Source organism: Aquarana catesbeiana, linkage group LG03, assembly GCF_042186555.1.
Source record: "Aquarana catesbeiana isolate 2022-GZ linkage group LG03, ASM4218655v1, whole genome shotgun sequence".
Taxonomy (NCBI): Eukaryota; Metazoa; Chordata; class Amphibia; order Anura; family Ranidae; genus Aquarana; species Aquarana catesbeiana.
In genome coordinates, this window is record NC_133326.1 from 410,066,919 (window position 1) to 410,078,461 (window position 11,543).

At 43.2% G+C, this 11,543-nt stretch overlaps 1 protein-coding gene across 1 annotated transcript; it reads left to right on the top strand.

Moving 5' to 3' along the window:
- Positions 1–3,969: 3,969 nt before the first annotated feature.
- HNRNPA0 (heterogeneous nuclear ribonucleoprotein A0) lies at positions 3,970–5,423 on the top strand. The gene has a single exon (XM_073620734.1). It carries the CDS (start codon positions 4,126–4,128, stop codon positions 4,975–4,977), a length of 852 nt encoding a protein of 283 aa, XP_073476835.1. The 5' UTR covers positions 3,970–4,125; the 3' UTR covers positions 4,978–5,423.
- Positions 5,424–11,543: the final 6,120 nt, after the last annotated feature.

The following is an 11,543-nucleotide window of genomic DNA, read 5'->3' on the forward strand; positions in this document are numbered from 1 at the left end:
TGCGGGTCCTTAACAAATTGTTGGAATTCAGGGAGGGGGAGATGATAGTAGCAGGAGACTTCAATTTCAGTTTGGATCCATCCCTAGATAGCTCATCAAATGCACGGGGGATGAGTAAAGACACCCTGCGGAGAATTGGGAAAAAATTACATGAATGCCAGCTGATTGATATGTGGAGGATTCAACACGCTGGGGTCAGAGACTATACCTACTTCTCCCCCGTGCATGGTACTTATTCCAGACTGGACTATCTGATGGTGGACCACTGCTTGGTGGATACGGTAGTAGAAACTAAGATTGGGATTAGATCATTGTCAGACCATGCCCCTGCCATGATGAAAATAAAACTAAAAGAAGTGCAAAAACCCCCGTTCACTTGGTGCCTTAACGAAAACTTAATTAAAGATCCTAAGAACGCCGAAAAAATCCAACAGGAAATCGATTTTTTTTTTCTAACTAACGACACGGGCGAAACTCATGGGGCGATTGTATGGGAAGCCTTTAAGGCGTATATTAGAGGGATCCTGATCTCTGTTGGGGCACTACTGAAAAAAGAAAGAATAAAAAGAAAGGAAGTGCTTATCGCAGAAATTTTTAGGTTAGAGCAGATACATAAAGCCTACAGAGGATCTGATAGGATACCACTGCAACAGCTGACCATCAAGAGAGACGAATTAAGAGACTTAATGGAAGAGGAGGTGCACCATATTATTAATAGACATCTCAGGGAAAAATTTAAGTGGGGCAATAAAGTAGGCAAACACCTGGCAAAAACTCTGAGGAAAAAACGAGACATAAACTTCATTGACAGGATTCAAAATAAAAAAGGGGACCTGAGGTTTTCTTCGGGAGAAATTGGAGAAGAATTTAGACAATATTTTACATCTCTGTACTCAGTTGGTAAGAAAGGTTGTAGTAGAGGGAATGAAGAAAGGGCTGAGGCCTTTTTAAAGGAGGCAGGGCTTAATAAACTGGCCGAACAGGACATAAAAGATCTCGATAATCCCATAACAGAAGAAGAAGTCCGTCTGGCTCTGAGATCTTCTCCCACCGGGAGAAGCCCAGGCCCGGATGGCTTCACAGCCGGTTTTTTCAAAACATTTGGAGACTCTTTGGTCCCGAGGATGTGTAGGCTCTGGAACGATCTTGGGATGCAGGGTGAGCTGAGTGAAGGTGCTCTGCTGGCGGCTGTGACCTTAATCCCCAAGGAGGGCAAGGACCGCACCCTTTGCTCTAGCTACAGACCTATAGCGCTTATAAACGCAGACATCAAACTGTATGCGAAGGTGCTTGCAACTAGATTTAAGGAGAGGATGGCGCATCTGGTCCATCCGGACCAGGTGGGCTTTGTTCCTGGGAGAGAGAGCAGAGATAACGGGGTGCGGTCCTTGCTCATAGCAGAGGCCATCAAGAGCAATGGAACCCCAGGTCTATTTCTGTCAATAGATGCCGAGAAGGCCTTTGACAGAGTAGACTGGGGTTTCATGATTAAAACGCTGGAAGCTATGGGAGTGGGAGAAAAAAATGATAAAGTGGATTAAAATTCTATACGATCACCCCTCTGCCTTTGTTAAAGTAAACAATGTCTCCTCAGCTCAGTTCAAAATGAAGAATGGGACCAGACAGGGCTGCCCGCTCTCCCCTCTCCTGTTTGTGCTGACATTAGAGCCGCTACTAGCCACTATACGTAAAAATCCGGACATAAGAGGTTGTACAGTGGGAAAGGAGGAACATAAATTGGCCGCGTACGCCGATGATGTCCTCCTTTACGTCACAAACCTGAGGATCTTGATCCCCAACTTATTATCTGTCGTTAAGAAATATGGTGAGCTTTCAAATTACAAAATCAATTTGGGAAAATCCGAAGCTTTAAATATCAACATGGATAGGAAGGAAGAGGCGTGGATTAAGGAAACTTTTCACTTTCCAGTGAGAGATAATATTCAGTACCTGGGGGTTAAGCTATCAAATTCTGTAAAGAAGATATATGCTTTAAATTTTATACCTCTTCTGGACGAAGTCCGAGCAGAAGTAAAAAGGATGAGTCATTGCCCGATCTCATGGATTGGGCGAATCAATTCAGTCAAAATGGTGCTGGCCCCAAAAGTGTTTTATAAGATGCAAATGCTGCCTATCCCATTGGCTCAAATTTATTTTAAAAAACTGACACTAATATTAAATGGGTTCGTGTGGAACAACAAGAAACCTAGAGTAGCACATAATGAGTTATGTAGAGGAAAAGCACAAGGGGGGCTGGCTCTCCCTGTTTTCAAAAAATATTATAATGCAATAATAATTGCACGGGCTGTAGATTGGGTTAAGGGAGGGAATAACAAAAGATGGGTTAGCCTGGAAATAGGTTTAAGTAGTGCACGTTTGAATTATTTGTTATGGAATCCCCCACGGTGTAGAGAGTTAAGACCAAACACACATATTATTACACAACACACATTTAAAATCTGGGACCTGATGCACACATTAAATAGTTGGGAATATAATTCACCATTGATATATTTAAAAAACAATGAGCTGTTTCCCCCGGGGATGGAAGAAGTTGGGGGTAACTGGATCTTAATTAATGAAACACAACTAAAAGATATAGTGAAAAAAGGGAAAATAGGCACTTTTAAGCACTTAGACACACGTAGAGATTTAATGAGACTAAATGGCTGGCGGTACGCTCAACTCTCGCACTTTGTCAAAAGTCTCCTTGGGTCTATAAGAGAGGAAAATAACCTCTTACCAATAGAGAAAATATTCAGTAGTACTAAGACCAGAGGGTATATTTCGGCGATATACAAAATGTTGTTAAACAGTGGAGAGATGGAAACGCCGCCATTCATTAAAAAATGGGAGAAGGATTTGGGGGTACCACTAGAGGAAAACGCAATAGGTAACATAACAAAGGCAACACACAGCACGGCAACTGACATAAAAATGATAGAGACAAACTACAAGTGCTTATCCAGATGGTACGCAACTCCGGAAAAAATTAATAAATACCAACCAGATAGGTCGCCAAACTGTTGGAGGGGGTGTAGGGCACCGGGGACTATGGCACACATATGGTGGAGCTGTCCGGTGGCTAAAAAGTTTTGGCAGGAAGTAATTCAAATAATAGAGGAGATAACGGGCAAATCAATTCCATACGACCCCTGGATATGCCTGTTCCATAGCTCGGAGGGAGGAAAACGAGAGTACAACATGTCCATAATCCCAGTGTTATTAAATTCAGCAAAAAGCGAAATTCCCAAGAAATGGCAGAATGCTGAAGGCCCCAAGATCAAGGACTGGTTTCTAAAAATACAGGAAACATATAGCTTAGAGAAAAGGGAGAAAGATTTGTTAACCAAAGAGCACGTGATAGCGGGAGGAAGATGGGCAAGCTGGGTGGCCTTCAGGAAGTCTGCTAAATATGCCGAAATGATGCAGAGTTAATTTGACATTTGTGGGGTAGTTAGGTGTTTTGCCCTGTTGGAAACACAGGATTGGGGTCTGCGGGGGGGAGGGGGGGGTATTGGTCGGGGAGGGTGGGAGGTTTTAGGGATAGGACCTGTGGGTTTATTGTATTGGTATAAGATTAAATGTGATTTTTTCTTTTGTATAGATATATTTAAAACTTAAATAAAGATTAAAAAAAAAAAAAAAAAAAAGAAAAATGTGTTTGGGGGTTCTAAGAAAATTTCTAGCAAAAAAAATACTGATTGTTACTTATAAACAAAGAGCGTCAAGAAAGGCCTGGGTCTGAAGGTAAAAGAAAGCCGCAAACTAAAAAGCCTAAAAAAAAAAAAAATAAAAAAAAAGATTGAAACCACATCAATTCAATAGAGCTTGCGTGGAATTTAAAGCCTGGGCCTTCATTTCCTGTCATTGCACCACCGCAGCCATCCCTCCCCCACGTGAAGACTCCTGAATGGCGTCTTTACAATGGCGTCCCCATCGACCAATCAAAACACGCGCCACCTCTCGTCATCATGGGCTAGGTCCCATGACCGGAAGTTCCTTTGCAGCCCGGTGACGTAAGAAACTCCTTTTTGCATTTTCTTGCGCGCTAAAAAAAAAAAAAAAAAGAAATAACCGTGCTCCCAACGTGCTGTAAGTTTATTGTCAGAGAGGAGCGGCGACATGGACACATCTCAGCTGTGCAAGCTGTTCATAGGAGGCCTCAATGTCCAGACCACGGAGGCCGGCCTGAGGAGTCACTTCGAAGGCTATGGCACCCTGACGGACTGTGTGGTGGTGGTGAACCCGCTTACTAAACGTTCCCGCTGCTTCGGCTTCGTCACCTTCTCCACCGCCGAGGAAGCGGACGCCGCCGTCACCGCCTCCCCACACGTCGTGGACGGTAACAACGTGGAGCTGAAGAGAGCCGTGTCTCGGGAGGACTCGTCTAGGCCCGGGGCCCACGCCAAAGTCAACAAGCTGTTCGTGGGGGGGCTGAAGGCGGACATCGAGGAGGCGCACCTCCAGGAGCACTTCTCCCAGTTCGGCCCCGTGGATAAGGTGGAGATCATCGCCGATAAAGGCACCGGGAAGAAGCGCGGCTTCGGCTTCATTCACTTCGCCAACCACGATGCTGCGGACAAGGCGGCCGTGGTGAAGTTCCACCCCATCAATGGGCACCGCGTGGAGGTGAAGAAGGCCGTGCCCCGGGAGGATATCCAGCAGAGCCCTGGAGCCAAGTCTTACCGGGGCGGAGGCCGGGGGAGAGGAGGAGCAGGCTCGGCTAACGGCTACTCCGGGGAGAGGGAAGGCTATGCAGGCGGCTATGAGGCCTATGGCGGGGGCTACAACTCCTATGGAGGATATGGGGAGCAGAGCGCCTACGGTGACGGTTATAACGGCTTCGGGAACTATTCTCAGCACATGTCCGCCTATGGGCCCATGAAAGGCTCGGGACCAACCACCTGGGGGCGCAATAGCAGCACAGGCCCTTACCAAGGAGCTGGGGGCTACGGCTCGTACGGATCATACTGAACTCCTCCCACCAGTGACTGAGCCATGAATGGACGATGTCTAAGGTTTTTTTTTTTTTTTTTTTTTTGTTTACCGACCACAAGACCTGGTTGTTTTTTCACTCGTCTGGATCACTGTTTGGCCAGGCATGTTTTGTTTTCAATGTCTTCTCATCCTGACCTGTATTGATTCTGTTGCCATTTGATAATTGCTAAACCACGTCTTGGACATAGACTTCCGCTAAGGAGTCAGGAGTCCTTTGTTTTGTTCATGACTTTACCGAATGGCCTATTGGTCTGGATTGTGTTTGTTACCCTTTAAACTTCCGGTTATCTGAAAATCCAAGATTTTTTTTTTTTTTGTTTGTTTTTTCTTTCTATGACATATATAATGTTCATTTAACTGCGTAGGATTTGTGCGTTTGGTTTGACCTTATTTTTAATAAAAACCAAACTGTTTTAAGATTATGCTGTTCCAGGTCTTCTGAAATTGTTTTGTTCCTAATGTATGGAGCGGCCATTATTTCTGCAGCAGCTTCATATAAACACGTGTCATATGTATTGTGCTTTATTGTTTTAGAAGTATCTGCCTGATACAGCCATAATGAGGTCTTGTTCTGATTTATTTATTTAAAATATTACTGAAAAAAAGGTATTAGGTCTGATTTCACACCAGTGCATTTTTCAATTTTGATCCATTGAAATCCATGGAAACAGGAAGACTGTCCCTTTCCATAAAATGCACAGATGTGAACTACATCCATAGGAAACCATGTTAAATGGACTGTAGTGTGTTAATGCAAAATGCACTAAAAAATGCATAGGTGTGAACCAGGCCTTAAAGTGATATTAAATCCAAAAGCAAACGTTTATATTGCGCTGCGTAAACTGCTGGCGCCCTATAAATCGTGAATAATATTGCAGCTTGCCAATTCTCAGATGGGACTGCATTTCCTTTTTAAGGCTGTCTTCACACTGGGGCGTTAGCGGTAAAGCGGCACTATTTTTAGCGGCACTTTACCATTGTTTTTGCAGAGGTTTTCTGTCACTAAGGGATGCTTTTAACCCCTGTTAGCGGGCGAAAAGGGGTTAAAATGACCCACAAAGTGCTGCTACAGTGGTGCTGCCCATTCATTTCAATGGGCAGGAGTGATGCATACACCACTCCTTCACCACTCCACAGATGCTGCTTGCAGGTGTTTAACGTCCTGCCAGCGCATTGCCTCAGTGTGAAAGCACTCAGGCTCTTACACTGCGACTGCAGGGGAGCTATTTTTAGCCCAAAAATGCCTGTGTGAAAGGGGTCTAAGGCCTTGTGCACACTGGACGTTATAAAAACGGCAGTAGCATTGCTGCATTAAAATTGCAAATGTTTTTAGCGTTTTTGCAAGAAAATACCTCTGTGCTAAAGCTATGGAACCAAAAACGCTGGTTTGGCACGTTTTACCACGTTTATACAGCTGAAAAATTCCTCTCAAAACCTACTAGTTCTGGGTTGTTTTTCCAGCCAAAAAAACACTGATAACAGCCTATGTGTGCATGGATACAAAGGATAACATGCTGGGGAGTTTACTGGCTGTAGAAAAGCCAAAAACAGCAACTGTAAAAATGTCCAGTGTGCATGAGGCCTTAAGCTTTCTTTGCTTTATTTTCATCTAGTGATTGGACCAGCAAGTCTCGTGTTTGGTTTTTTTTTTTTTTTTTTTTTTTAAAGAATGAGCTGTTTTGCAAATATAGCAGTTTAGGGTTGAAGCAAACGGTTTCTCTGGCAGGGGTGTTACAATGATCAGCTTTTTAAACTGTAGCAACTGTTTATAAAGTATTAGGTGGAGTTTGACTTCCCTTTTTTTTTTTTTTTTTTTTTTTTTTTTTTTTTTTTGTATTTATATCTGCTATTGCATCTAAAGCCCCATACACACTATTGGATTTTCTGCAGATTTTTGTCTTCAGATTTACCAAAACCAATGTAGTGCAAGGGCCTGCCTGATTGCATACAAATTGAAACTCTTAAAGTGGGATTCCGGCCAGCTAAAAAAAAATTTTAAAGTCAGCAGCTACAAACACTGTAGCTGCTGACTTTAAATAAGTAGACTTACCTGTTTTGGGTGCCCGCGATATCTGCCGCCCTAGGCCAACCTGTCCCTCGGCTCACGGCACTGCCATCCTAGGTAAGGGAAACAGGCAGTGGAGCCTTGCGGCTTCACTGCCAGTTTCCTACTGCGCACGCGTGTGCGATGCGGCGATCTGTGACTGGTCCCGTGGTGTTCTGGGAACACGCACAGTTCCCAGATGACAACGGGGCTGCTCACCGAGGAACAGAACACGCCGCGGAATAGGAAGAGGCAGATTAGGAAGACTGTCTAGCAGCAAGGGTTTAGGTAAGTATAATTTTTTTTTTTCCAAATGTTTTTTTTTTTATATTTTTTTTTTTTTTTAGGATTTTTGGTGGATTTTTTTTTTTTTCCCCAGGGTTGCCCTCCACTTTAAGGTTTGACTTCATATTTTATGGTTTAGGTAAATCTGAAGACAAAAATCTGCAGAAAATCTAATAGTGTCTATGGGGGCTTTACACTACACTCCTCCCTCCCTCAGATTTACAATGCTGTCCAAAGGTGTCTGTTGCTCCATCCAGAGTGTAGGCACCCTAATACAGAAGGTGTGTTACTGGTCAGATCACCACCTGAAAACTGGGAAAAAGACTTAAATAAAACAAACATACAGCCACCACATCTGGTTGGTAAGCTGCAATACATCAAATTTTAAAAGCTGAATCTCTGGACTTTGTGTCCTCTTCCACTCAGCATGCTATGCCTTTATTTTATGCTTCCCTTTTTTTACAGAAATCACCTTCATGGTCACTTGCCTGTTTCCCCTTCAGGGAGATGTTCAAATAGTCCAGAGTTGGGTTTTAGGTTTAACTCTGTACCTGGAGGAAAAATCTCCAGTTAGTAGGTAAAACGGGAAACTGGTAGATCTTATTGTAGGGGTCCAGAGAGATGGTAAAAAAATGTAATAATCTACCAAGATCTCAACACTAGAGGTCGACCGATATATCTAGAGTCAATGCAAGTTGCCTGAAAGTTATCTTCTCTCCTCCTCTGGGCAGCCTGCCAAGTCTGATAAGAAGATACATTGTATCTCTTCAAGTTATTTTTTATCAATAGACTGAACTCCGTGTAGGAATTCTCAGTTTAACCATTTAAAGACTAAATCTTTTCTGACACTTGTTGCTTACAGGTAAAAATCCAGTATTTTCTGCTAGAAAATCACTTAGAACCCCCAAACATTATATATATTTTTTTTAGCAGAGACCCTAGGGAATAAAATAGTGGCTGTTGCAATATTTTATGTCACGCAGTACTTGCGCAGCGGTCTTTCAAACGCAATTTAAAAAAAAAAAAAATACAGTAATGAATTAAAAAAAAAAAAACTAAGCAGTAAAGTTAGCCCATTTTTTTTTCGTCCAAAAGTTTTGATTACCTGTTTTTGTGTATTTAATATTTAAGATAGTTTTTTTTTTTTTTCTAAATTATACATACAAGTGAACTGATTGGAGGTTTGTTTTGTTTAATGTTTAAATGTAAAAAATTTTCTGTATTACTTAAGGTTGCTTTCACACTGGAGCGGGCATGCGTTGATGGTAAAACGCTGCTAGTTTTAGCGGCGCTTTACCGTCATTTTAGAGGCACTATTCGGCTGCTAGCGGGGCGCTTATAACTCAGCTAGCGGCCGAGGAAGGGGTTAAATGCGCCGCTGCCAAAACGCTTTGCAGGAGCTTCGGCAGCGGTGCGCATTCATTTCAATGGGCAGGAATGGTGGAGGAGGGGTATACACCGCTCCAAAGATGCCGTTTGCAGGACTTTTTTTTTACATCCTGCCAGCACATCGCCTCAGTGTGAAAGCACTCAGGATATCACACTGAGACTGCAGGGGAGCCGTTTTACAGGCGCTCTTTTTAGCCCAAAAGCGCCTGAAAAACGCCCCAGTGTGAAAGAGGTCTAACTGTTAGATTTTATGAGATGAAGGGAAAAAAAAAAAATCGGCCAAATATATCGGCCCAAAAAATATCAGAATCGGCCACCGCGATTTCTAAATATCGGCATCGGCCAGAGAAAAACCCATATCGGTCGACCTCTACTTAACACCTTCCTGCCCTTCTCAGCATTGATTTTAAACAGTTCAGAATGTGGGGGGAGAGTAGGCTTGGTAGTCATGTGACTGCTGCCACAGTGGTCACATGATCTTAAGCTAGTCCTTCCGGCTACCAATCTGTAGCCTGGACCAAGAGCTGTCTGAGACAGCTTGGTCTTTTTTGCTGAAAGTGCACCCCCAGCCCATAAACGATCACCCAGCGTCACGTATCTGCAGTGTGTGAGCGTTAAACCTGACCCTTTTGCCACTGAACATAAAGGGGTTAAATATAAGTTTTGGGGGAGCTGAACCCATCACAAACCTTTGATAACTTAGATGCAGTGTTATATAAAATGCGCAAGTGGACATAATCTACAGTTAAAGTGGTTCTAAAGGCCTTTTACCTGCATGCATTTTAGGCATGCAGGTAAAAAAAAACCTAAGTGCAGCAGCCCCCCAATCCTTACCTAATCTCCCTCCAATCCATTGATGTTCACATCTTGGCTATCCTGGGACACTCCCTCATTGGCTGAGACAGCAGCGGGAGACTATTGGCTTCCACTGCTGTCAATAACAGCTAGTGAGCCAATGGGGGGGGGGGGGGTGATCCAGCTGTGTCTAATGGGAGTGAACATGCAGCATTGCCCCCAGGGCAGACTACTTTCTTGAGGGGGAGGAGGAGCCAGGCGCTGGCATGGGACCTGAAAAGAGGATCGGAGCTACTCTGCAAAAGCATTGCACACAGCAGGTGAGTATAACATGTTTGTTATTAAAAGAAAAAAAGAAAACTCCATAGCTCTTTAGTGAGCTAACTTTCCTGTAATAAAGGATGTCCCATCTTGTGCAGATCGCTGGATGTTGTAGAAATCGTCACTGCAGGGTTGCCCTGTTTTTTTTTTCCTACCTGCTGCTGAACTACCAGGGGTTAATAGCTTTTGGTCTTTTGTGAAGGTGCTGTGAAAAAGTTCCTGCTTGAGGCACAGCTCTTTTCCTCTTTTGAGAAACCACCTTTCATTGCTGGTAACATGATTTTTGAATGGGGAAGATAATTCTGTGACTCCTTACATGGGGCATGTAATGCAAAGGAAAAGGGGGCAGGTCCTTGACAGGAATTTTTCAACGAAACAGGAAGTGAAGATACCACAGGTTTCGCTGCCTGCACAGCGTGGGGCATACTTCATTACAGGTTTTCATGGCTAAACTTCAGCTTTAGGTGTCTGTTTATGAAGCAGTGGGAATTATCCACTGCTTAGTTCTCCAGCATCCACAGTGGAGATTGCCCTCCTGCCTGTTTATGAAGTGGTGTAGATCGCTTCTCCTTTTGTGAAGTGATCCACAAACGCTTCGAACAGTGGAGAAGCCCCCACCCGTTACTGTAATCTTGTGAGACATAGCGAGATTACGGTACAAGAAATTCCCTGAAACACTCGAGGTGTCCGATTATTAAGCGGTAATAAATTATCACTACTCAGTACACGGACAATCCAAGATGAGATCGCACACCTTGGTTAACTGCTTCTAGACCAGCTGCCGTCATTCTACTGGGGCAGGTTGGCTCCCCTGGGCGAGCTGTCGTAGCTGTATGTTGGCTGCTTTAATTCCACTAGAGGGCGTGTGCCCGCGGCGTGACTGAGCCTATGCGCGTGCCCAGCAGTTGCAGTGACCACCGGGCACCCGGGATCGCTCCTGAGAGATTCAGAATGGAGGTCTGTTAATGTAAACAGACAGATCTCCGTTCTGTTGGGAGAGGAGCCATATCCGTTGTTCATACTAAGTAGTAAGTATGAAAAATGATCGGTCTCCCCCAGGCAGTCCCATCTCCCCACAGTTAGAAACACTCCCCAGGACACATTTAAGTCCTTGATTGCCCCCTAATGTTAACCCCTTTCCTGCCAATTAAATTTATGCAGTAATAAGTGGCTATTTTTAGCTCTGATCGCTGTATAAAAAAAAATGTCAAGGGTCCCAAAAAAGTGTCCAATCTGTCCGCTGCAATGTCGTAGTCCTGATTAAAAATCGCAGATCACCGCCATTACTAGTAAAAAAAAAAAAAATTTTTTTTTTTTTTTTTTTTAATAAAAATGCCATAAATATATCCCCTATTTTGTAAACGCTATAACTTTTGCGCAAACCAATAAATATACACTTATTATTACTTAAGATTTTTTTTTTTTTTTTTACCAAAAATATGTAGAAGAATACATATCTGCCTCAACTGAGGAAGAAATTTGTTTTTTAAAAACAATTTGGGGGATATTTATTATAGCAAAAAGTAACAAATATTGTTTTCTTTTTTCAAAATTGTCACTTTTTTTTTGTTTTGTTTATAGTGCAAAAAATAAAAATTGCAGAGGTGATCAAATACCTCCAAAAGAAAGCTCTATTTGTGGGAAAAAAAGGACATCAATTTTTTTTTTTTTTGTACAGCATGGCACGACTGCGCAATTGTCAGTTAAA